The sequence below is a fragment of the Melospiza melodia genome, chromosome 1, assembly GCF_035770615.1.
Source record: "Melospiza melodia melodia isolate bMelMel2 chromosome 1, bMelMel2.pri, whole genome shotgun sequence".
Taxonomy (NCBI): Eukaryota; Metazoa; Chordata; class Aves; order Passeriformes; family Passerellidae; genus Melospiza; species Melospiza melodia.
In genome coordinates, this window is record NC_086194.1 from 39,117,934 (window position 1) to 39,145,096 (window position 27,163).

Below are 27,163 nucleotides of genomic sequence, written 5' to 3' on the forward strand. Positions count from 1 at the left end.
ATACTTGTGCAGAAAAAGCTTAAATGGAGTGTTGTTGAAAGCATAGAACCAACAGAGAAAAAGCATACTCCATTCTTATGTGTGCTACTATCAACATTGATCTGAAATGCTGGGCAGATCCTTGTTTCCCACTTTCTTTAAATTGCTCCCACTGAGAAAAATGGCTTATTTCTCCTTTGAGCTTGGAAGCACCGAGAATGTTGCTGAGCAGATTGACACTTTTCTTGTTAGCTAACTGGCCTGCATGTCCTCAATTTTGATCTTTGTTGACATTTCTTGATTTATGAAATTACTAAAATTTGACAAAAGATTCTGCAATGATTTAATCTGAAACATTTTATAGTCCTTTTTCTCTCTATGACTTTTCAGTGCATTAGCCCTGCTCCTTAGGCTGAGTCAGAAACCTTATCAACAGCAGTGCTTTTGCAGAGAATGTGCTGAAAACATTTTAGCCCAAACTGTGTTGTCACTTAAACTTCTGCAATCAGTACTGTACCTGCAGCCATTACCAGCCACAGGTACAAAATACATCACTTTAAGGGGTCATATCATGCAGTTTCCCCACCCTTCAAATAATTTAAATGTTTTTAGAGACAGTATCTTAGTACTGCAAGAAAGTTATTTGTTTGGAAATCTAAGCCTCACTGAACAAAGCAAAGCATAACTTACTTCACTTTTTCATCTTTCATTTGGTTGTGGAAAGGTTACAGTAAAGGAGATGAAAACACATTATTTCCACTGACTTGTTATGAAAGAAACATAACTCCAAATGCATAATGATTTATGCAATGGATTATGCAATTTTTCTCAGTGCTATTTCCTTAGATGGGTGGTCAAGAGCAAAATTAATATTTTTAAGCTTGAATAATCATTAACATACTGGGAACTGCTCTGCTGCAGAGGCCAGGATGACAAATTCTCAGTGTTTCTGTAAATTGATTATATCCACACACACTCCCCGCATTGATAAGATGACATTTTGGCATAAGCTTCATGTTACTTTTTCTTAGCTATTTAGAAAGTACCTTAATGTTCTCACACTGCTGAGAACTCAGTTTGGGCCAATTCTGTTGCATACTCTAGCATTCACACACTACATATTCTCAGCTGCACCTTAATTGCCTGAGAAAAAATATAGAGAAATAATTATGGCAAATACAATTATAAAATAACAACAATAACAACAGCTTTCAAAGCCCTGTTCTCCCACCATACCATGAGTCCTTCCAAACATGGCATTAGCCTCACCAGTATCTCACTGGTATCTGGGAAGCAAGGTGAGCTGCAAGGATGAGAAGCTGGCTCTGCTACAGCCTAATCTCAAGAATTCCCCCTAGCCTAATCTCAAGAATTCCCCCCAAAACCCTTGGTTTGGGGGGGCACCCCCTGCTTACTGCTCTCTGCCCCACAGAATGTGAAGTTAAAGCCTAACCTCACAGACACCTGTGGACATCTTTCGTTAACACTGTACGAGAAATCACCGTGCAAAGAAAGCGAAAAGCCAACTCTTATCCCAGTTTTAACTTTGCAGACACTTCTCCCATGTTGTCCAAATGTCCAAAACACTGTGCAGACGCCTAGTGTGGGGAGACTGATGTTTCTGGATTCCTGTACATATTTCTTTTGTACCTTCCTAACTGCATTATCTCCTCCTGTCACTGGGTACTCCTCCTCACAGCATAGGTGGTGTGAGGAGATCCAGGGACATTTTTGTCTGTCTGCACAGCCTCTGCACAGGGGCAGGGGGGCACAGGCTCCCCCTGAGCATCACCCATCCAGCAGGCAATGCTGCAAGCTCACCACGGCTGGCAACACTGTGTGAGGGGAAGAATATTCCAGTTTAAGCTCTCTGGGACAAAACTGAGAATAGCACCTTGTTCTCACAACGATGAGCCCTGTTCTGCTTATCAGATTTCAGTGTTACACAGAAAACAGAGTGTATGTGGCTGTCTGTTTCCTAGGGCAGGATCAGGTCCGAAAGGGCTTCCTTAATAAAACAGTAAGCTCTTGCACAAATGTTGTGCTGTCACCTTTTAACAGTGTACACCAGAGCACAAAAGGTAATGGAGCAACAAGTAGATGCAAAGCTGAACACACATCTCCAACTCCTGATTTTCTGGACTACAATTCTTTTCTTTAAAGGTTAATTCTTTCATCAGAATTTCTGACAGATAGCCAGGAAATAATAGTTTTTAATGTACTGTAATAACTGAAGAAGCTTTCTGATATTTAGAACGACTGGCTATGTTTTATAAATGTTCCCCCCCCCCCCCCCCCCCCCCCCCCCGCCCCCAGTGACACATTGCTGGGGTCTTTGGTTGTTGTTTTTCAAGTTATTTTCTGAATTCGTTCAAAGTGACATAAAAATAGAGAAGTAATTAAATACCCTTTCACAAATTACAAGCTTTTCGACATATACAATGTTGATTTTGTTTCTTCCCAGACGGAAAACAAGATTTTAACCATTTAGTAACTAGTAAAAGCTCTGATATGAAACAAGTAACAAGTCCATGTGCTACTGTAAAGTACAATCTGATTTGAACAGCATATTATTGAGATTATAACAAATTTCAGGGGACTAACAAAAATACCAACTGCAGCAATCAAAACTCTTCATGAACACCTGTTTAGGGAATTAATTTTGCTTTAATGGGCTATTACCATGGCTTCTCTAACAAACTCACTCGCTCCCCCAATCAATTCTGGATCAATACAGACACACATGCCCTGTGAAAAGCCTTCTGTTCTTAGGACAGGATTAAAAGATTTGTTAGTTTTACGATAGCTTGCTTAAAAGATGGAAATTAAAAAAAAAAAAAAAGAAGAAAATAGAAGATGCACATGTTCCACGCAGTTTAGATCTCTTCTGCTTAACAACCTCAACATTTGCAAAGGTTTGACAGAAGGGAGGCCACTTTTTATTGATTATCACAGTAATAAGGCTCTAAAGAATCCCAAAACACGTTGCTCAGTCTCTGTGAATGATCAATTAAAAGCCTGCTAGAGAGGCTTCCTCGGAAATTCTTAGTGAAACTGAGGTGGTAGAAAATGAAGGCATACAAGCCGTTTCTAAAAACAACTCTGTATTCTTTCAAACCAACAAGTTCAAAAACTTTACACAGGGCAGATGTTGGGTGCCTGAGCACTGAAATAACTTAAAGCTTTGATCTAGGTGTACTAAGTATTATTTATAACCTTTAACATTATGAAAAATGTATTCCTTCAGTGACTTTGCAACAGCAAGTCTTTATTTTTTCTAAATTAATCCTGAGATAAGCTTTTCCCTTAACCCAAAACAAGAAATAGAAGAATTCTACAAAGGATATGAAGTCATTAATTAAAACCCAACAACAGATGAAAAAGCCTTAAAAAGCATTTAAAATGTTGCACAACACAAAAACATATATTATCCACAACTACATTTAGCCTACAATTTGATCATGTTGTCACAGCTTCCAAGAAGGATTTAAAAAATAATTTTATTTATTATTAAATATGATGCTGTTCAATGTATTAAATTAAGACATCTTTCTATCAATCACAGAGATTTATTGCATCAAGGGTTAATGAGTATTTTCTGTCCAGAGGAAAATACTTCAGTTTTCCATGTAGTTAATAAAAATAAACAGTCTGCTCTTCATTACAAAGATACTTCAAAAGTAGTAAATGGTATTTTCTTTATCTCTCTAGTTACATCCGATTCATCTGGAATTTGGAAAACTGCATACAGAAAATCTCGTCTGATCAGAAAAGGATATTATTTTGGTATAACATACAAGTTTTTTTCCTTCTTTAATAATGTGATTTGAAAGAAACACAGAGAAGGTATACTTCAATGCGTAAGTTGGGTTACCGAGTTCAAAACAAACAGCACTGAAAACATTTCCAAGTATTTGTTAGTATTTTGGGCTCCTTTTAAATCTCACTTGCTTACTTGAAATCAAAAGAATAAATTCTAAAAACTGGCGATGATTTAACCCCTAGGGAGCAGACACTGCACTTGTCTCACAAATGTATTGATTAGATCAGCCTTTTGGATGCAAAGTCATCTTTCTTGCATAGATATATTCTTGAATTTTCAGTCTTTTTTGCTCTGCATAATCAGAAACTCGTGGTTTTCACTTAGAAAACAGTAATTCAAACACATTTTCCCATACATATTTACAGTCCTATTTTCAAAATCTTTTTCCTGAGTTGCTGAGCAAACAGAGTTCACATTTACTGAAAACACGGACTTATACAGTTTGTATGTAAACAGAAACACAGCTTTAAGATGCAGCATATATAATGATGACATTTCAGGAGAGAAACTTTCTTATCAAGCTCACTGGTGAATAGCAAAGGAACTTAATAGCCCAGGAAAGCAGAAAAAAGAAGCAATATACTTGCAAATGTCTCTTATATATTAAGAAAAAGTGCTTGGAAATCCTCATCGCTCTCCGAAAACCTTACAATCACCTAGCAACCTATGTTACTGCTGCTTTCAATTTTGAACAGGCAGCCTTCACATTCAAAGATGCATCTGAGCCAACTGATGCAAATGTAAGTTTAAAGCAAAACAAAAACAAAAACAGAGATTATTTTTTTTTTTTTGTTATTTAAATAAAATGCCCCTACCTTTCTTCTGAGAGTACGATGGCGACTGCACTTGAGAAAAAGTAGGTTTTTCTTCTGTGAAAAATTCAGGTTGGTTGTACTGATTCAGGGCCATGTCCATGTCAGAGTACTCGCTTTTAAAAACGTTTCCAGGGTAACTACAGGTATAAGGCTGATTCACCGCCCAGGCCTGTTCCATATATATGTTGTTACTGTGCAGGACCTGAGCATCACAACTGCTGTAACCCTGATTATCTTCGATATATGTGCAATAATCAGTGGACTGCATGTAGCAATTGCTACCAGCAGCTGGGTGCACTTCATATATTTCTTGCATACAGTAGTTCATTTTGTTAGCCTATCTCAGCTTCTACTTTACGTACACACACACATGCATACACACGCAGGCATGCATACACATGGGTCGGGGAAGGAGCAATGAATATACACCAACAAAGTCGACTGCAAAACAGCCCGTTTTACTTCGGAGCAGCACCTGATGTGCTAAAATCCTATTTATATTGGGACGGCTTGTGAACTCCCCTGCCAGTCAAACATATTGGGAAGCAGATTTATGACAGTCAAAGGTCTTAATCTGTGACTGTAAGTTAATTCCAAGGGAAGATGGCAGTCAGGTAGCAATGACCACCAGACAAAGAAGTGACATCCTGACAACCCTTCTGTTCCCCCATTTGTCTGGAATAATCATTTTATAAACCATTTCCAGCCTTTTCCAATATGATTATAAAACGATTACTAAGGCAAGGACACAGTTATGTCACTGTAGTTGTCAACTTAAGTGTGAAGAATTATAAAGACTGCTTAAGAACTCCCAGAGGGGATACGCTGAAAATCCTAAAATCAATAATCCTGTTTTTCAGCATTAAACCATAGAAAATCCAATAGTGCTGTGCTGATGACCCAAACAGTAGTCTAGTGTTACAAAATTTAGCAACTTAATCTGTCATCAGCTTTATTGATTTTGTTTTACAGAATTACATGCATGAATCTCCCCAGCCTTCCACACATACACAATCCTCCCCACTGCCTTATAATGAATTTACAGGAAAGCCGCTTTTCTAAACTTCAGTGATTTCAAGAAGCAATTTCTATTGAGTTCAACAGGTGGGAAACTTCAAAATAATATAATAATCAAAAAGAACTCTGCTTAAATATTATCAATAGGCTAATTGCTTTGCTATTCTGCTCTGTTATCTTTTTTGTTTCAGTAATGAAGTACTTTTATAAGAGCCTTTTTTCTGATAACAGAGCAAGGAAAGGAAGGAACGTATTTTGGCTCACCTATGAACTATGAACATGACAACGCCACTACAACATAAACTGTAGGATATTTTAATTGCCTAATGTACCTCAAGCTTCAGCATGGTTATTATACCTCCTTTAATCAGCCATTTTTTTAAATCTAAAAAAATTATTTTATTTTTAACTTACATTAACTGCTATTTTGTTTTTTATGAGGAAAAATGTGGTTTTTTCTTTACAGCACAGTTAAGATACAGTAAAACTTGTGAAGTCAGTAATAAACCGGTATACCTTTCTAGTATCGGTTCTTCTTATTAGGAAGTTTAGTTATTAGTGATTTGATAATGAGAGCTTTCGTATTTAATTAATTTTAAACTACAGGATTGCTAAAATTACTGTGTAACTTGGCCCTTTTCTTCTAGGATCTTAAGCATACATCTAACAATCTTGATGAACATACTCTTAAATAGTCCTTACAATTTCAATGCAATAGGTAAGAACTGGGCATGATATATCAAAATTTTCCCTATCCGATATTGCTAAATATTTCAGACTAATAAAAACAGCCAACAGAGAGACATTTTCCTTCCAACACACAACTGTAACTAACTTTTCTAAATAAGTAGCATTCTCAGTTAATGTCTAATTAACTACCAAATCCAGGACAAGTCCTTCCAATGATCAGAGAAGTTAAAATTCATACTTGGAGTTCTTCTTCCCTCTCTAACTATAAAAAAAGCATCTTTAACATGCCTTTCTTATTAACTTGCTTACAACATAATAATACATTTGGTAAGTCAAACTGAACTCTATTGGGATCAGTGCTACTGAAGTCAACAAAGTTGCCTCTAAAATGAACTTGTTCTCCTAAAATCTAATAATTGAAACATTTCATTTCATGAAGACCGCAAACAGTTACTGAAATACAACAAGCAAAACCCTCATGAACCCGCATTCATTTACCATTGTCTAACTCAACAAATAATACTGTAAAATACAGTGTGAAAAGCACACAATAAAAGTTAATTTTCACTTCAGTTCAGGCCCATCATCTAGATTTTAAAAACAGTGAGTTTGTCTGTGATAAAAAGCATGTCTCATACAAGATCTGATTTTTCAATAATGGATGTTCAGCACTTCATAAAAATGCCTGTTTCATTCAAGAAATTCTGTAGTTGTTTATACCAAAACCCCCAAACCATTCCACTGAGGGGATGGGTTGGTAATGCTGTAGTGTATGTAACATATACAGCTTGCCGAATTTACTTCTCCATGCCCTCAATAAAACATTCCCAAGTACTGTACTTAGGTTGTTAATTTACCACAAAAAGATCCCCTGTACCACCAACAGGAACTTATGTAGAGCTCCCACAGACATGAGGCTGTGTTTTACAGGTTAGCAAAACACAATACCTGGATACTTTTACACCACCCAGAGAACCTGGGCTTTAAATTCTTAGTGAGAATTTTTCCCATGTGGATTTGCTTTGCCAGCAAAGTCAAAATTCCCACGAATCTTTCATTTTCTTGTTTTTTCCCCCTCTGACTGGATTTAGGTTTGTTACTGAAAAACTTAACAGAATTGAAGCCTTCCGTAGACAGAGCTGTTTCAGCCAGGACGGCACCTGAGGAAATGGTACTTCAACATGGCACAACCTGTGACTTACTTTCTGTTTCAAAATAAATCCCTTAAATATTTCTTATACTCTAAGCTACATCAATAATGCTCAGAAATGTGTCACGTGTACTATTTTTGTCAAGTGTTCCTTTAATACCATAAGGAAATTAAATGACATTAAACTGTGAAGGATAAGGAAAAAATGAAAAATTACTTTTCCAACAAACAAAAAAAAATTATGAACACTACCAGGGAATATGGGTTTCTTACCTGTGATATGTTACTATTAAAGAGATTTATAGCTCTGCAGATTGTTGTTCCCTTGGAAACAAATCACTTTAAAGAACACTGCAAAGATTTTAAAAACTGAAATATTCCTAAAATATTTTCATTTAATCTTTTAGGGTCCAATCCTGTAGGTTCATTTCATGCACGCCTTTGAATTAAATTCTCTGATACAAGACAGTCAGACAGTGTCTTCTTTATCAAAAGTCTGAAAGTGGAGTAGAATAGTATTTTTTTCTTTGTTTTGTATTCCTATTTGAATATATATATCTTTACATCATGTCGTGTTGAGCTTTTGTTGCCTCCAGCAATGTAATATCACACTAGGAGTTTTATGAGTTCACATATGTCTGATTATGTGAACACATGGAAGTTAATCACCATCAGAATAAACCCTTCAATTCAAGCAAACAGGCCAGGAATAAAACAGAAATTTTGACACTGTAACGGCAGAGGATCCAAAGCTCAAACCTCTCACAGTCTAAGGTGCTAGTCCATTGTTCTAAAAAAGACAGGAATTATTTGAACTTTGGAATGCCCCAAAGGTTTTTACATACTCACCCTGGTGTAAATCAGAAGTAAGTCTAACGCAGTCAGTGATATTAACTGGGTGGGCAAAAATAAGGCTGTGAATGCCTGAAAGGGGGAATCTGCAGAAGAGATCACCTTACACTACACTATTCACCTCTTCATTAACTCCTGTTTTACAAATTATGACTAAGATTTTTAATTACAAACAATGAAATACTCCCATTAAGATGCACTTCTCTTGTGACTTAGCTTGGTTAGAAAACCCAGCAAAATGAACTCACAGAAATGTTAAGGAAAGACAAAAATCCTGTCATGTCCCTCTGAACACTACAGCCCAACCAACAGAGGTCCCTGACACAGAAAAAAGAAGTATCACGCGGTGCGATTTAATCTGCTGTGGAATATTACCTGCAAGAGTCCTATTCTCCTGACTTTTTCCAAACTGTGCACCCTTGGTCTAGAGTCCTGGGTATCGTAATGCTGCAGATAGGGCCCCTGCACGCCACCCTAAAAGATTCAGCAGTGTCAGTATGTGGGAGGTATTGCAGAGCATTCAAATCATAAATCAGTCAGGGCAGAGTGCCACTTCTGAAGGACCAAATGCAAGGATCTTATCTTGGTTGCTGTTCAGACTTCATGCATAAAGATGAATAAAAATCCAGGATTTACTAAAAAATTTTACACATTTAAACACCTAGTTGCAAAGATTAAACATACCGTTCTGAACTCTTCACAGTTTTGTATGCCTGTATTATCAGTTCCTAGTTTTGTAAAATAAATTTTTACCCATTACAAAATAACTGTTATATTTCCTATTTATGGATTTTATTGTTGCCTGAATTGTCTCAGCCACCTCTGATGGTTTTGGGGAAAAAAAATAAAATAGATCATGGCTTTTCTGAGCAAACACAAATCAGCACTTTCATAACATGGGCTACATTCCAGACAGATCTTCTCACATCATAAGGTACATATACTGAAAACTGCAATAGCTTTTGAGCAAAACTACTAATGTCATTTTTGCAACTCCCTTAAGTTATCAAATACAACTCTCTCTGGGCCCTCACAATGAGTTACCATCTCTCTTTAATATATGGATTTGCACCACCTTATTCATTCACTTTATGCATTGTTATCAAAGACTCAAAATGGTCCCTCAGAAGTATGACTACGCAAACTTAGAGATTAATTAAGAAAACCTCAAACATCAGAATCCAAAATAACAACAAGCATTTACAAGAACAGAAAATTAATTTTTCATGGTTTTTACTTTATTTTGAAAACTCTACTTGTGACTAAATCATAAGGTAGGTAGGATTATGGAATTCTGGTGCTGAAAAGTCACAACAGCATTTGACAGTTCCTGGAGTATGTCTCAGTGGAAGATAAGACATTAAAAAAAAAATCTTTTTGTCTATGACACATTTATAACAGTTGAAGGAGAAAAAGCTAAATCTTTCTGACATAAAATGATTTCCTTTGGTTTGCAACAGATGCAGGAAGATTCAAACTAGCTGCCCTGTGGTACAAACTAGATGAAAATCTTACTTAGACAACAGCACACCTCTTTTCTCCACATGTACCAACTTAGTTATTTCTCTAAAACTGCTCCTCTCACAAAACCCACTGTACCTTGGTTATGACATGACACTAAATTTGTCTGTGACTCATAAAATGCCAGTGTGATGTGCCTTTTATTGAAATACTTCAGACTCATTAGTCTGCTTGAATAACAAAGAATGTCATCGTTTATATTTAAACGTTCAGATACACTACAATTCCAGTTATCCCTCAAAATATTTTTGACACCTTGAATAAATTTGGTAAAAAGAGAATGGAGCTTGCTCTTTTCTGATGAGGACTCCTCCAGGGTTTGTGCTTGCTTTTTCTTGCACAATTCATGACATGGATAGGTAGCACACGGTCTTGCCAGAAAGCATTTACTCCTTGAGATGTCAGCCAACAAATGAGCAAACAAAATTTTTGAATAGTTGGGAAGACTTTAAGATGGTCCCAGAACAAATATTACTAAGAGTAATTATAGACCTGTGAGCCAGACAAGCCACTTTGTTAAGCCTCCCCATATATCATAATTGGAAGACCCTGTTAGCAGACATCAGTTAATTACAGAGCTTATCTCTTGAGAAAGTAATGGCCAACACTTAAAACATGTACCTTTTTTGAGTCATTCCCTGCCTCAACTTCACATGAAAACATCAAGGTAAGAAGTTTCATTTGTTCAAAAAAAAAAAAAAAAAAGCAGAAAACAGGCTAATTTAGCTTGACATAACATAATTAACAGGCTCCTGGATGGGACTGTCTGGGTTTGGTAGCCTCCTGACAGCCCTTAGTAAGACGTTAAAGCGATCAACACCTGACATCTGTTAGCAAAGAGGCATTCTGAGGTAAAGTACAACTAAATCTAAAGAAATCAGGTACTTAGACCAGTTTAACTTTTTCATGAGGTGATATCCTGCCTGACACTGTAATCTTTCTTCCTGGAGTGACGCAAGACTTAAGTAAAAGAAAACAACTTGTAATCCCCCCTCAAAATATACAGTAATTATTTTTTAGGCAAAGAGCAATGAAGAACTATTTAGCCAAGTTTAAAGAGGAATAAGAATAACTTAAGCACTACATTTGTGCTAATACCCTAGCAACTGTGATTCTTAAAGGGAGTTCCTTCAATGCTGTGCTGATGTGAAAACAACCTACCTCAGAGAAAATGGTTTATTCTCCTGACTAGTGAGGCAGAGAATATTCCTAACAAGAAGTCCCACTTGAGCTCTGTACATGTACCCACTGAGGCTTTGGGTATGGTTAATATTAAGAAAGAAGGCAAACAACACAGTCACTGCTGAGAGCTGAGCACCCTGAAAGCAGAAAAGAAGGCTTTCTTTTGTCTTTGCATTTTTAATGTATCAAAGATATGCTTTAAAAAAAAGGCCAAGTTCAGGAAAAGATTTTTGATCAGCTTATAAAGATTATAAGCAGAGAGACAAATACTTTTAAAAAGCTCTAAAAGAAGAGATATTATTCTGTATTAGGTATCACACAGAAAACCCCAGTAAGTACTAACCACATTGTCATAAGGGCTCTTCACAAAGCTATTAAATTAAATAGAAGAGAAAACTAAAAACCACAATTACCACTGATAAAAAACAAATAAATTTAAAAAAGGTTGGTAGCTAGAAAACATCCCCACATAATAATGCTTTTACCAATGGCCAAACCCCTGACAGTAAACAAAGACATAAGCTGATTTTGCTTTTTGTTTTTTCTAAATACAGCATTTGCTGTGCTCTGAATGATAATGTCAGTTACCTTTACACTTTTTTTCTTCTTTTTTGTATTCCTGGGCACTTGACATGATTTGAAAGTTTGCTTTTGTATAGCCTGGCTGTAAAATTGTACTAGTCCAAGTTGAAGCATGTCGGCATTGCGAAAGCTGCTGTCCATTCCTCTGGATATCATAATTTTTGAAGTGTCTTTTCCTACAGAAATGATTTTCTGTTATGCCCATTACATTCCATTTCTGATTTCTGTCAGGAAGGTGAATCAGTCTGTCCCACAATGGGAGGCCACGTCCTGGATGTTTGGCAAATACTGCAGGGCTACAAACCGTTGGCTTTGCCAAAATCTTGCTCAGGTGTGGAGTTTTGGAAAGCAAGTGGTTCCCCAGCTCTCCTGATGCTGTGGTATTCCCGTGCATCTCCACTGGACTGCACTGATACGATGCAGAGCCCTTCAGCCATGCCCATTCAGCCACCATAGTTCCCCTTCAGTAAAAGTGAATATAAAATTTTCCTGTCTGAGAATCCTGAAAAAGCAGGCAGATCTATGTGGACAGGCTAACACTAGATGCAACTTTCACAACATCACAACTACAACATGGGCCCCAGGGCAAGTTAACACCGATTTATTGCCTTGCTCATATGATCATTTGAGGTCTTGTAGGTCGAGGCTGGTCGTGAACAATTTTCAGATACTTAAAACACAAAACATCAAGGATTCAGCCTTGTTTGACTTTGCTCTTATCGTAGGCTGACCTGAGGGACACTCAGTTACCTAAGTGTGACATTCTTATGTGGGCATGCTTAGCAGTTCCGCTTTTGCTACCTACTGCCTTTCTCCGCCTGTGGTCACAGTGGAGTATCAGAGGTGCTAATTTTATCTCAGGAGCAAGGACATTTGGCTGCAGTGTGGATAATGAACAATACCAAAGCTGCATGATTTTATCTAACTGGTCATAGCTTATTCTTTGGTATAGAAGAAACTGAGATACCACTAGCTGAAAATTTTGTAAAACTAAATGTAGTCCAATTTCTATTTCTAGAGAGCAAAACTAAAATCAGTAGAAATGACCCAACAAAGATCATAATCAGTATTTAAGAAATGGTTTTATTTTATATTATATGTAACAAAATTCAAATACAAAAAAAACTGTTTAACTTGCATAAAGAAAATAGCAAATTCCAGACATCTGATGACTGATACCCACAGTGGTTTTAATCAAAGTAAGATTCTGCTGTTCTAATCAACCTAAGAGTCAATTTTACATGCATTTCACTCAGTAAAGCAACATATTAGTAAGGGAATGCCAAATCATTAATTTCCAGAAAAAAATGATTCAAAGTAAATTGGGATTTCCGTTACCAGTTCTATCATAATATTGCTGCTTCTGAATCCTTTGTCTTAGGACTTCTCTTAAGCGGAATATTGTTATTACAGGACAAATTCAGAAAACTTAATCATGGTTAGTTTTAAATACTGTTATCCTACTTTAATTCCTGTATGTACATACACCTTTCCTGAGTATGTTATTTAATTTTAGATGTAAACACCTTTTTGCTGCTAAGAATACAAGCTCACCTGACATTTGCAGCTACAAGTCTGTTTCTTCTACTGACTGTATCTCAGCTGGACATCAGTAATGTACCAGGCATCATGGACTTCAATGCAAAGGGCAGGTAAGTTACCTACATAATTTGCTCTTACCTACTTACTTCCAGCTTTATAGATCTGCTCTTAGTTCAGACTTCATTTTGTAAGTAAAATTAAAAACTAATTCTAAATGCAGGTAATATGGCAAGAGAATATCACTTGTAGGAGGATAATCAGTTTAAAATAGAATAGTGAAAGTAACCCAGAAATACTAGGCAATTTAAAAAATATAAAAAGAATAGAATATAAAACTTTTTTTCATAATTTGAACACTTTTATATTCTCTTGAATTCATAAGTTTAAGTACAGAGAAAGAGATAGGGTTTCTCTGATAAGTTCCTCTGGGAACTGAGAACTTCCCTCTAAGATCTGAACTTACACACTTCATTTTCTGTGGCACAAAGAGGAACTGTGCACTACAAGCCACCCTTCCTCTAGACTTTGCATAACCTCAAACAGTGTACTTGGTTCAGCAGAAGGCTGCTCTCCCTTAAGTTCCTTCACACCCTAACTATCTCCCTATGTGGATGACATTGCATCTTCTCAAATGTGAGAGTCAGGCATGTGCAATATACATATTAAAAATACTGGCATTTCTATAATGCACTCATAAATAGATCCATGTTTTGTCAGCTCCTTGAGCAGGCCAGTGATGCAACACAATTCTTGACCTTGTTTAGACAAGTCAGTTGTATCCTCAGGTACTCAGGTCTTGCTATTAGTCTTCAAGATCAGTGATTCATAATCCAGGCTGTTCAATCTAATTAGGCAAAAATTTCTATATATTTTCCTCAAATTTATCTTTGATATTAAAGGGCATCTTTGCTGTCTTTTAGCCTGTGAGGATTTGTGTTACTTTTGATTTTAACCAAAACCCATATATTCATGACTATGGTAAAAATTCTGTTCCTCAAGGATTCAGAGAAGGTGTCACACGAGGCTTATAGATTTTTACCTTTAACAAGGAACTCCAAAAGCCTTCATAACTTAAAAAATAAAATCAAAACAAATCTACAAATCTTCCAATTTCTTTGTTAGTAAAGCATCCATGGGACTTTGAAATATGATTATAGACACATTTAAACTATGAGGAGAAATTGATTCTATTACAGTTTCCATCATTTGCAATTTACCCAGGCACAGTTTACCAAAGCTAGCCAAACATCAAGAAGCTATATGCTCTCTTTTCCTTTTAGTTCCCTCTGAAATTTGTCTCACTATTTTGCCTGCCATGTTAGTTACAGTTCATTTAATTTTACAAGTTTCCACTTTATTTCACAAATTCTCCTCAGTCACCAGGGACATTACACATTCAAGTTTTGCTAGTCAAAGATTAAGTTGCAAGGAACTACCACTGAAGGCTCTTATATTTTGTCTTCTCTTCTGGTACTTCCTATACTGAGGTACAGTGGATGTTTATGTCTTAAATTACTATTCTTCTTATTATAACGTTAAATTATTTTCATGAGAAGACTACATTATTTATTCTACTCCATTAGCTCTAACATATACTGCCTGAATTTCTCAAAACCTTTTTTTTTTCCTTTTTAGCAAAAACAAACAAACAAACAAACAAACAAAACCACTTGAAATCTCCTGCATCTGCTCTTGGCCTTGTCAACCCAAGATCTTTGATAAAGGATGATAATGTAATTTTGTCTCCACTTCTTACCTGGAAGAGAAGCATCTCTCTCTCCCTCTAGCTACTGTTAAAACAGGTATAATCAAGGCAGGAAGCAGTACAGCCTTCTGGGATGAACCATGACTAAAAACCACAGGACCCATTTCTGAGTTAAGAGGAACTAACAAGCAGGGCCAGAGCTCTTCTCATCAAGGTATCACCAAACAATTTCAAAATGCACACTGTAGCAATAACTGGCATCTCAGCAGTCAACAGGTCAAAAGACTTCCTCAAATTCCCATCAGAAGGTTTTTTTAAAGGCAAGTTTGTTTTTACAGAAGAAGAAAACTTTTAGCAGATGAACTGCCCGTTAAGCTTACCTAAAAGAATAGGCAAGGGGAATCCCTAAGAATTCTTTTATTACAAGCCAAAGCAAATACTCCTTAATGGTAATTGTAAAGGTTGGCCTATTCTCAGGCATGCAGTGTTATCTGAATGTCAATATATAAAGGACTACAGAAAAAATATGGAACAATTTATTTGTTTTCATCTCAGTTATGTGGTCTTTTTTCCCAATTTTCTACCAGTATCTGCCAACAGAAGCAATATACAAAAAGCTCTACCATTTTTAATATAACCCAAGCGAAGAGAGACATTAAGTAGTATCTCCAGAAAGATGGAAGGTGGTAGCCAGCCAGCCAGCCAGCCAGGAAGACAGTGTTTCCTGCTGGAATGAGCTGGATACCAACCTGAACTTTAATCCTGACAAAAACTCAGAGTGCACAAAATAAGACCAAAAACCACACTGAAAGAGTGCCTGTTCCCCATGCTCACAACAACCCCAGAGGCACTGCATGAAATTCCCCCTGCTGTGCCCTGAGAGCTACACTAATTTTCCTTGCTTGGGATCTGCCCTGTTGCAATCAAGGCTGGATTTGCATTACCATTATTTCTGTTATTGCTTTATACCACAGTAGTTCCAGTAAACAGCTAGATCCACTGGTGACGAAAGCTGCTATGACCACAGAGGCAATCAGTGCCTGCTCCTCAGAGACTGACTACATTGCTCACACTTTTTGGGGGAGTGCAAACATTTATTTTTCACCCTCAGCAACAGGCTATCACTTAGACAAAAGGTAAATTAACAGTTCTGGAAAGTCAGAGGATTGCTGTTTTCCCAGTTACAAAGACACTTCCTCTAACAACAAAAAATTATTTTACGTTCCAAAACTGCTCACAGCAGAATTTCCACAGAAAATTCTCTCTATACAGTATTTCAATTTGCAGCTGACCAAAACAGGGGCAATTAGCAAACCAGCTTGGAGATCTCTGAATTGCCATTAACTTACTTGATTGCAAACGTACATAATAAAGTTTTGCCTTTTTGGATATTTGAGGTTTACTGAAAAAAGAGCAGCAAAGACAAAAACACTTTACAGGTTTTTTTGTTTTTTGTTTGTTTTTTTTTGTTTGCCTTTTTTTGGGGTTTTTTTTGTTTTTTGTTTTTTTTTTTTTGTTTTTGTGTTTTGCCCTTGAAGTGCAAGCATATAAGGACACTGAAGTAGGTTGGCTTCAGAGAGATCAACTAAGGCAAATGTAATCAGGATTAGGACTGAGGGGTGCACAGTAGGTTGATGAAGCAGCCTAGCTTTGTATGGACCCAGACCAATAAAACTAGAGGATTTTTACTTGATGACTTGAGAGAAAAAAAGAAAAAAGCAACCAAGCTACAATTAAAGGACATGTCCCCAGTAAAGTTAACACCTGATTCATACCTTGTTCCATCATTTTAAACCCCACAAACTATAAGTAAAAGCATGTAAAGTTTTCATGTGTGTTTGTGCTGGGAAAGACAAAATCATCTGTGTCAGCCAAGGCTAAGGTTCCATTTCTTCTCATTAATCTTGCTGTCAGTTCACAGGATTTTCTCTCATTTATTTTTCTTCTTCTCTCATCTTCCTCGTTTATCTCCTATCCTTCCATTTTCTCCCAAGAAAAGAGCAGAGCACTTTGTCCTTATGCTTCCTTATAAAACAGGGAAACACTTCAGAATTGAGTTTCACAACTTTTAAACTAGGCTCATATGATCACTGAATAAGCAGAAGGATGGAGCTCAGCTCACAAAGACAAGCCAGACTCTTCTTAAATATGCAAATTTTGCCTCTGCAAATGTGCTAAATAAAACCTTTGAGAACATGTGATTTCTTTCCTGAATTTTTAAAATATAAAAATTACAATGCCTATAAAAAAATTGTAGAGTAAAAGGAACTGTAGCAGGTAGAATGAACAATGTCCATTAGATGATTTTCAATATTTCAGAAACATGTGCATATGTGTATGCTTGTAGAAGTAAACAGCCAGGGTTATTTAATCCAGGCTCGTTGTCCTGCTACTTGCTTTAGCTGTGGCAATATTATAAAATATTTAAATATTACATTTTAGAATATGGATTTAAAGATTAAATTTCAGTATTTCCAATCTTTTGGACAAGTATTAAATCACTAGGAAAGAAGAGTGCACAGATAATTACAATAAACTTTGTAAACAGTTTCTAATGTGTAAGAAAGGCAATATTAGGAAACTTGTAATAAGGAGTGTAATAGCTTTATCCTTGTTCTTGATACATCTTAATGAGCTCCTCTGTGAATCAGTGCAATCACTTTTTAAAAACATGCTAAATTTCCATTAACTTTTAAAGCAATATTACACATACACTTATCTCATCAAGAGCTGGGGTTAACATTACGCTCAAATTTCAAAACATGAGAAAAAATTAATCAGAGAAAAAGAATATCCAAAAGAACCTGGCAGTTCATCTGTAAGTTAACCAGAGGCAGGTTCTGAGCACAGAGAAGCAAATTGTTCAGGGTTTTTGGTATGTAAAGAGCTCTCTGAAAACCTGTCCTTTGAGAAATGAACAGGAATTGTATGGACCAAAACAGAATCTTGTAGCAGCTCCAGATAAAACAAACTTACCAAAAGAAATGAATGACAAAAGCTATATGGGAAAAAGCAGTAAAATACCAGGACATACCCTGGAACTAGAATGGTGGTGCTAACCAATACAGCCACATCGATGCTATAAATTGCATTCTTTCCTCTCACAGTTCTGTCCAGCACATGGGAGGGAGTTTTTCTGAGAAGAAGCTATAGCTGAACCACAGGGCTCACCTGGCTGCTGCTCTCCAACAGGAGTCATACATGGATACCCAGGGAAGAGTAAGAACAAAGCCTGCACATATGAGAGCTCCCACCAAGAGCCTCTCAATCCCCAGCTATTCCTCAGCCCGAGGGACTGACTGAGCCCTTGTGGCCTTTCTAAAATGCAGCAATACCCACTGGATCTCTCTTTGAACTACACCCCAGTCTACTCTTGAGTACATTTTTTGTATTCACAGCCCCCTCTAGCAAGGAATCCCAGTGTCTGTCTTCATGTGAAGAACCACCTCCCTGTTTTAAAACAGCATTGATTTAGTCCCCCACAGACAGCAATCCACCTCTCCAGGGCTCATTTTACAGACTACTCTTTGTGTGAATATGGGAATGTTAATGGATGTTTACTCTCTTCATGTTGTGTTAGATAATATTTGTAATGCCTGGGAACCTACTAAAATAAAAGTGAGAAGACAAAACACCATTTTCAGAATATGGCTCAAAATACATAAAACACATCTTTAAAAACAAGGAAGTTACAGTGAAACCATTTAGTAAATCATTCAAATCACTTCTACAAATCACTTTAGATCACTGCCACATTTTTCTGAAATCCTGATTCTGAATATTACTTTCCTCATGAGCTTTCAAATTAATGCACATGGTCTTCCCCTAATCTCTCATTAGACCTTCCATTTCCTCCCACTGGGGAGTGTACATTTGGCTGCTGCTTGCTAACAAAATCCTGGGGACACAAGCACATAATTGAAGCTTTTTCTTTTTTCAAGGGGGTGAAACAGTTCAAGTTATTTTCGTTCTAAAACTGCTTAAAGAGATATCTTGAAATAACACCTCCCATTGAAGGACTGAGGTTTGAGTAATGGCCAGGTAAAACAAAAAAAGGTACTAAAACTAGCAGTCTTGACAAATATGCAATTTGTTATAGACAAAAAAGGTAAATAAACAAATGAGGTTTGCCCAAACAATGCAGCCAAAGCTTCTTCAGTAAGAAAGACAAACTTGGATGTGAGGAGAGAATTCTTTTAACTTCAAATAAACTCAAGCTTGGTACAGATCTAAACCATTTTCAGAAACACAATAAAGCAATAGTGAAAGGCCTTTGTGTATGACAACACTTACAAATTTCCTTAAACATTTGTCTTTTTTTAAGATAGCACTGCAGCAAATCTGATGCTTTTAAAGAACTTAATGAGAAGTGCATTTAGTGAATGTAGAAGGTATTTTCATATGGAAATAACCGGAAAATGCCCGAGTGGGGTAAATTGTGATCCCACAATTTACCAACAGCTTTACAATTGGCACAAAAAAAAATTAAAGTCCTCTCTATGTATAGGGATCAATACCAAGTACAAATGTTATAAGTTGATTGGTCTGACATACAGTTATCAGGAGAATTAACAGCAGCTGTGGTCGGGCTTTTCAAGATCATAGAATGGCAGGCTGTAACTCCTGTGGCAAGCACAGCAAACTGCTTTATTTTATAGGCTATTGGAGAAGACTTAGAAAAAAACAGAAGGACATTTTACTCCTTTTAAATGACTATTCTAAAAGCTTCTTGCCTGCAAAGTGAACAAGTACATTTTATACTGACAGCACTTTGCAGCTCTCCTTTACCTGATGTCAGTAGTGAAAGACAACTACACAGTCTAAGAATTACACTCAAAATTTAAAACACAACAGTCTGCTCCCAACAGAAATGAATTTCAGAAAAATGAGTTTTTAAAAGAAACAGCTCTGGCTTAAAAAAAACTACTATAGAAAGGGACTAAATATACTGATAGATCATTAAAAAGAAAACAGAACAAACATATCAGCATTAACATAATGAAATATACCTAAAATGACTAGCAAATGCTACAAAACTAAAAAAAATACTGCTACTACAAAAAAAGTTTGTTCTCTCTGTTCTTTGTGAAATCTAATCAGATCCCCCTCCCCTCTTTTTTTTTTTTGAAAATGTGTGATCTTTTGAGGAAAAAAGCAGCAGGTATTCGTAAGTTGGAAAGAAAATATAACATATGAAAGAATTGCATAAAATTTGAAACATTAAAAAATGTTTCCCAGACTACTCGGCTTTTGTATTTATACAGCACTTTTACAAAGCACTTTTAAAAATATTAAATTTTTGAACCAAAAAAATAACCCAGAGTGTCTGTAACCTAGAACTTAGCAAGTGTGATATTTTTAAACTGCATATTCAGAAATGCGCTTCTAAGTAATAAGAGCCATCATGGAGTGATTCATAGCTTCATGCAAAAACATCCCACAATATAAATCTTGTTAACCTTTTGAAAATCCCCAAAAGCTCATTACAAAGCTGCTGAATCCTGGCATAACAAAACCTTATATTAAAGTATTTACCATCCTCCTAAAAGTCCATTACTTAAAAGAAATAATACACTTGAGTTAGTCGGATTTTATCATGGTCTGGCAGGCAAAGAAGTGTCAGACAGTGATGTATGTCAAATTAAATTATCCTAGGAAAATCATTATAGAAATTTGGGAGAAATAATTTCTCAGCTGATGTTAAACAATAAACTGCTCTCTGCCTGAATTAATGCCAAGTTTACAGGGCATTACAGTGAAAAGACTCATGAAGAAAATGTGGTACCTTTCCTATTCTATTACTTTTCCCAGTTCTTGGAAACTATGTGCAACACCCTTTGAGACACTGGTTTTCAAATGGATTTGTTGCATGAAAGCTGATTAATTTCTTCTCCAAATGAGGGACCTGTTTCAAGAAACGTTGCATATTAAATTCTACTTTCTGAAAATATGCATTTATGACATTTAAATTATATTCCCCAATGTAAGCACTTAATTTTATTATAATTCCTATCTTGATCTAACTTTACAGTCATTACCAAATAGAACAGTGTGGATATATGAGTAGAAGACAATGACTGGGTTGATTTTGAAGATCCCAAGTAAAAGCAGAGTAAAACCCCAGCCTTACTGAAATCAGTGGAAGAACTGCTGCAGGTTTTACTGGAACCACTATTACACTCTTTACATTCTCTATTCATTTGCCATGAAAGTAAACATTATGAGATTTACTACATTCTACAAATACTATTTTCTAGGTTTTAGAACCCTTTCTTGAATTTCTTCTTCAGTTTGCACTGTAGTAAATAAAGTAAGATGAAAATATGTCTCAAGATTTGTCCTGCATTTTGGGAGAAAATGTACAGAAGGGAGCCTTCAGTGACAGTTATGGCCAGTGAATAGTGATGCTAAACCAGAAGCTTCATAACAATGCTAAAATAGAAAGAACTTTAAAAATTATTTTACATACTTGTTTATTTATTTTATTTTCTCAATGAGAAAATAATACTTTCCAACTTCTTTACTATTCAATCGTGCAAATGTATGCACATGAAAGAACCTGCTCTTATTGCTAAGATAGTACTAATTTTATTATGCTGATAATTTTTTTTTTCTCAGACATTACTCTGTGGGCAGTAACTGTTGATGTCAACTGTAAAACTGCTGATGAACACTGTTGTTGCAGCCCAGAAAACCAATCACACCATGGGCTACATCCAAAGCAGTGTGGCCACCAGAGCAAGGAAGGAGATTCTGCCCCTCTATTCCTCTCTCATGAGACCCCACCTGGAACACTGCATCCAGCTCTGGGTTCCTCAGAACGGGAAGGACATAGACTTGTGAGTCCAGAAGAGGGCCACCAAGATGATCACAAGAATCAAAACCTCTCCTATAATGAAAGCTTGAAAAAGTTGAAACTGTTTAGCCTTGAAGAGGGAAAGCTCTGGGAGACTTTACTGTGGCTTTTTAGTACCTGAAGGGGCTGTAAGAAAGATGAGGACAAATTTTTTATCTTGCAAATGCACTAAAGACTGGTTTTACTGTCAGTCAAATTCTACAAACTCCTGCCAGAAAAACTTCTCTAGATTGCACTAGAACCTGAAGGCTTTCAGGCAGTGCCTACAAGTGGAAAATACATACTGCAGTAGAAACATAACATATGGGGAGGAAAAATTATCTATCAAAACCACAGAATAATACAGCCTGTTATTTTAGCCAGCTGGTTTGGTTTCGTATTAGATTCTGCTCCCATATTCCAGTGACTCAGTAACAGAATCTAAACTTCCATTATCATTCATTAGAAAAGGACTCTTGTCTGGCTCTGGATCATGGTATTTATGAAGTTTTTATACAGTTTGAAAGTCTTTCATTTCATCCATATTTCTCTTCACATTTACACTCATGTAGAGAATGTCATTCCTATAATCAGAAACAGAAAATACGAACTGCTCATAATGAAAAGTGATGGACATCTACAGCTGTACAAACAGTCATCTCCATCTCAACATTTATTTTTTTGCTTGATGATAATGTTCTTTGCACATATTTGCTCTGCTGACTTCTGTCAAAAGAAATGCAGAAAATATAGGTCCTTCCAATCAGGCTTTGTGTTTCTCTCAGCTTAGCAGAGCTGCCCTGCCAGGGGCAAGTCCAGGGAGACAGGACTGATTAGAATGCTAGTGGAAAATCTCCACAAACCCACCCTCCACAGGAAGCCACAGATCCAGCAGAGAAGGTGAGGATAAAGTGGGTACACTGTGTTTCCTTCCTCATCTCTTGCCATCACTCAGCAGAAGCTATTAACTGCTCCCTCCAAAACCACAGCAACGTCAAGCCCTGTAGTAAAATGCCATAAAACACAGTTTAGCGTGACACAGGGGAGAGCACAACAGAGAGTTGAAAGAGACCAAGTTACATGCCAGTGCTTCAAATTCTTCCAAAACAGGTATTTGCCAAATGAAATCACCATGCCCAGAATGCCTGCAGGACAATGCAAAACCACTCTAGCAGGGCCTGCCAATGCAGCCTAAGGACACAAACTCATTCCCAATCCTCATGTGGCAGTGATGCCAAGTCAGAGCCTGACACACCGGCCACGGGTCAATATTCCACTTCATTCCACAAAATGCCTCATTGCTCTCTGCTTCCTTCTTATATTTGTCTCTGCTTCAATGGGCAGCAAAGTAACCACAAAAAGACACGCCTTTTCATACTATCAAATAATAGGGTTTACTATGAAAGCTTGTATTTACATAATACTCTGTTTCTTTCCCCCTCCACCTCATATCTAGAAACCTAAAATCAGAAGACCATCTTTGTTGGTGAATGCAGCTGTTACCCCTTGCTGGCCGATACAAATGGATGGGAGCCTTCTAGGCAAAAGGAAAAGAAAGTTGATCTGCATAGTCAAGTAAAAATAAACTCTCCTTTGAGCAGAACACTGGGAATACAGTCTTGTTAGTGATGACTTTTCCTATGTAGCACATGCTGTATTTTGCAGCTTTTTAAAAGGTCCCATTTATGCATTTGGCTCTCGAAATTCACATTGACAAACACTATCAGTAGAACATTTTCTTGGGGAAATTGATGAATACTAAAGCAAATTCTGGAAGTCTGAAATTCTCTGGCCTTCTATACAATCTCCACATAATAAGCATGTCTTTCTAGACACTGTTCAGGGATTAGATACATGGGGGTTCTGACACAGCTAATTTATGTGTAACCTTCAGATGCTCTGCAACTGGCAGGGATAAGATGGTTAAGCAGGCTTAAAATGGTTACTGGCCATGTCAACTCTGGATCTTCAGCCCACCTGCAAACCTAGTCAATAATTCTCAGAAGTGTACTTTGCAACAAATGTAAAATAAATTTGACTGTCTCAGGTTGAAGCTCAGGGGATATGTCCATGTTATGAAATAACTTAGGCCAGGATACTCAGCAGAAACTGTTCCTATGCAGGCAGCTTCTGCAGGATAGCTGAAGTTGTTCTGAATGTGCATTCAGAACAAAACCCAACTGGGTTCCAGAAGGCAAACCAAGGACAATGAAAGTTTCAAAACTATTGGGGAAGATTACTCTGTGTCCCACATCTCTGTGCTCTGGATGGAGGAAAGAGTTCAATTCCCAGCACTTATGGTGAATGAATGCAGAATTTCAACAAATTTCAATTTCAGTGAATTCAGAAATTGTTAAAGAAGCATTTTTCAATAAATATTTAGCAATAATCACTCCAGAAAGGCAAGAAACATTGCCCAGATATTCTTATTAAATATGATTACCTGACATACTGCTGGGAGTTATGGATATGTAATCATTCTTGTCCTTCTTCTGTCACCAATATCACCTGCCAAAAAAAAGGAAAAAATCCATGTAATATATTCATAAATGCTCATCTGCAGAATACCATTAACATTTAACCAAGGTGGAACCTTCTGGATCTTGAATAGCATGGCCAATGTCTGATGGCTTAACACTTTGAATTCAAAGCACTTTGCTTAGCTGCATGAGGCAACAAATGTAAATCAAGTCCAAAACATGGAGGAGCAGTGGTTAACAGGGATTTGGAAACAATGTCCAAAAGTCTATGCCTATTGATGCTAAAAAAAGTAAATAATGCTTTTGTGCATTTCATGGAATACTTTCCATTATTTTTTCTGCAGAAGTTCCTCTAAGTCTCATATGTGACCTCAGGAGCTAATTGGCTTCTACTTTACAGTTTCTAATGATATGCATATACCATTACTCTCAGGTTCAGTAAAACCAAGAGGATTCAAAGGGATTAGAAATTATCTGTCACGGTTACACCAATTCTTACTCAGTCATTTGAAACCCAAAAGTCTGCTGACTTTTACAAAGTTCTGAGATGTAAATTATAATTTTGTTCATATGGTAGAAAACTAATTTACATGTACTTAACACTTTTGAACAATGGCATCCTCTATTTTATTAACAAGACATCTGCATCTGTGAAGAACTGAATCTGGCATTTTAAAGTCTTGTTTTTGATATTTAGATTGTGTCACCCTTTCATACGTCTATACACATGCACACACACACACACTAACTATACTCTTTTTCTGCTTGGTAGCAAAGATCAAAGCCCTGCAAGTTAATTTAGTGCCAGGAGAGAAAGTCATGGATACCAGTTATGAGGACATCCTTTGGCTGTGTTGGTATTTATACTAGCCCTCACATTTTTCTCATGGAGGCATCACAGGCAGCATGCCCTTGTTCAGCCATCCCTGCCCAAAACACAGTGCCCAGCTAGATGATCCCAGCTCACTCCCTAGTCTAAGCTCCAACAGTCCAACCCAAGCAGAGACAATCCTAAAGGCATTACTCCAGAATAGAGACAAGATCTCATTAGAATTTTTAAATAAGAAATCCCAGGCCTACAAGTGACCCCAATACTGCTTGCAGAAAACTAGCCTGAGAATAGAGTTGCTCTCTGGAACACCCCCCTTATTCAGCAGCACTGGTGAGGCCACACCTCAAATACTGTGTTCAGGTTTGGGTGAGTTTTGCTTCACTTTAAATAGATCATTGAAGTGCTGCAGCATGTCCAGAGAAGGGCAACAAGGCTCACGAAGAAAACATGTCCTATGGGGAAGGGCAACAAGGCTTGTGAAGAAAACATGTTCTGTGGGGAAGAGCTGAGGGAGCTGGGGTTGTTTAGCCTGGAGGAGGTTCAGGGGGAACCTCATCCCTCTCTACAACTACCCAAAAGGAGAATGTAGGGAGGTGTGACTGCACTGAGAGGATCAGAGAGAAAGGCCTTCAGCTGAGACAGGGGAGACTCAGATGAGATATTACATAAAGTTTTTCACCTATTGGAAATATGTACACCTATTGGAATAGGTTGTCTACAGAGGTTGTGGAGTCACCATCCCCAGAGGTGTTTAAGAGGCATCTGGGTCTGGTGCTGGATGATGTGGCTTAGTGATTTAGTGGTTACAGTGGTAGTTCTGGGTTGATGTTTGGACTGGATAATCTAAAAGGCTTCTTCCAACCTTGCTGATTCTGTGATTCTCTGAACAGAAAGCACCTCTCTTTTAACATTAGTGTGGAAGTGACATTTTAGAGGAAGTAGAACCTCTCTTAAATTGTCCTGATCACCATTTCATGGTAAGAAACTGGTTTTTATTAACAAACCTATGGATTTTATTTTTCTCCATCCATTCAGTGCCACAGCTCCCTGTTTCCTCACACAGGGAGCCTTTCCATTGGAATAAATATCCTCCCCTAGCAGCGGCCTGAACATCGGGCACATCTGCTGTGTTAGGCAGGGGTCAGAACGAGAGAGCAGGTGAGCGGGGTGAATTAATGCAGCCGGGACGCGGCCACGCCGCTCCACCTCAGCCCCTCAGCGGCCTGCGGGCCGCTCCCACGCCCGGGGCTCCGCTCAGCTACACGCGGGGCGGCCGGGACGCCCCGAGCCCGGGCGCCGCTTCGCGCGCCGCTATCGAGATGGGCTGTGAGGCAGGGCCGTGCCCCGCGCCCACCGAGGGCCGGGAGGCACAGGGCAAGCAGCGCGGCAGGGAAAGGGCACCGGGAAGCGCGGCAAGGCAGGGAAGGGGCTCCGGTCAGAGCCGCGGCCTCCCCGCCCTCCCTCAGGCAGAGCGCGCCCGAGGCGCGGCGCGGCAGCGGCCCCTGGCGGCTGTACGGGAGCGGCCCGCGGCGCGGCCCGGAGCGCCATTCCCGGGCTTCTCCATCACCCCCCCTCCTCCTTGACTAAACCGGGCACGTCGGCGTATAGCTTTAAATTAAATTAGTTGCTACTCCAAACGTCGGAATTGTTCATGATTTAAAAAAAAACGAAAACACAAGCAAACAAAACCGAACAATAAAGAACCAAGAAAAACCCAGCAAACAACAACACACAAAATACCCCCACAAGATACAAACACACGTACACACCCTCTCCCTAATAAAAAAGTAGGAAAAAACCCAAACATAGAATATCCAGAGCTGGAAGGGATCCACAAGAATCGTCGAATTCCAGCTCCTGGCCCTGCCCCGGACTACTCCAGGAATGTGATCCTGATGGGTTCCTTCCAATTCAGCAGATTCTGTGATTCTGAGGATGGCTCCACGTGCCTGACAGCATTGCCTCGGGCTCTAGGAGCTCTGACAGGCTTGGAACCGTGACCACTTCCCAATTTATTTTGTCCTTTCTAATTTCCTAGTAATCTGAAATAATTTCTCCCTGTAATATATTATATTGAATGGAAATTACTGATTTCAGGATATAATGTTCATTCTCTTTGCAAAGCAAACACAATGCAAAACCTACTAAAGTTTTACAG

The 27,163-nt window shown here is 37.8% G+C and overlaps 1 protein-coding gene across 11 annotated transcripts in view; it reads right to left on the minus strand.

The window, feature by feature from the left end:
• THRB (thyroid hormone receptor beta) overlaps positions 1 to 27,163 on the minus strand; it is a 156,388-nt gene that overhangs the window by 25,332 nt on the left and 103,893 nt on the right. For 9 of the 11 annotated variants that reach the window (XM_063154534.1, XM_063154516.1, XM_063154507.1 and 6 more), the window contains one exon: positions 24,137 to 24,201. In XM_063154534.1, coding sequence (XP_063010604.1) covers positions 24,137 to 24,143 — 7 coding nt within the window. In that variant the 5' untranslated portion in view covers positions 24,144 to 24,201. Of the gene's footprint in view, positions 1 to 4,617; positions 4,946 to 11,617; positions 12,066 to 24,136; positions 24,202 to 27,163 lie in introns of those variants that run through there. The other 2 variants (XM_063154490.1, XM_063154498.1) reach the window with 2 other exon arrangements.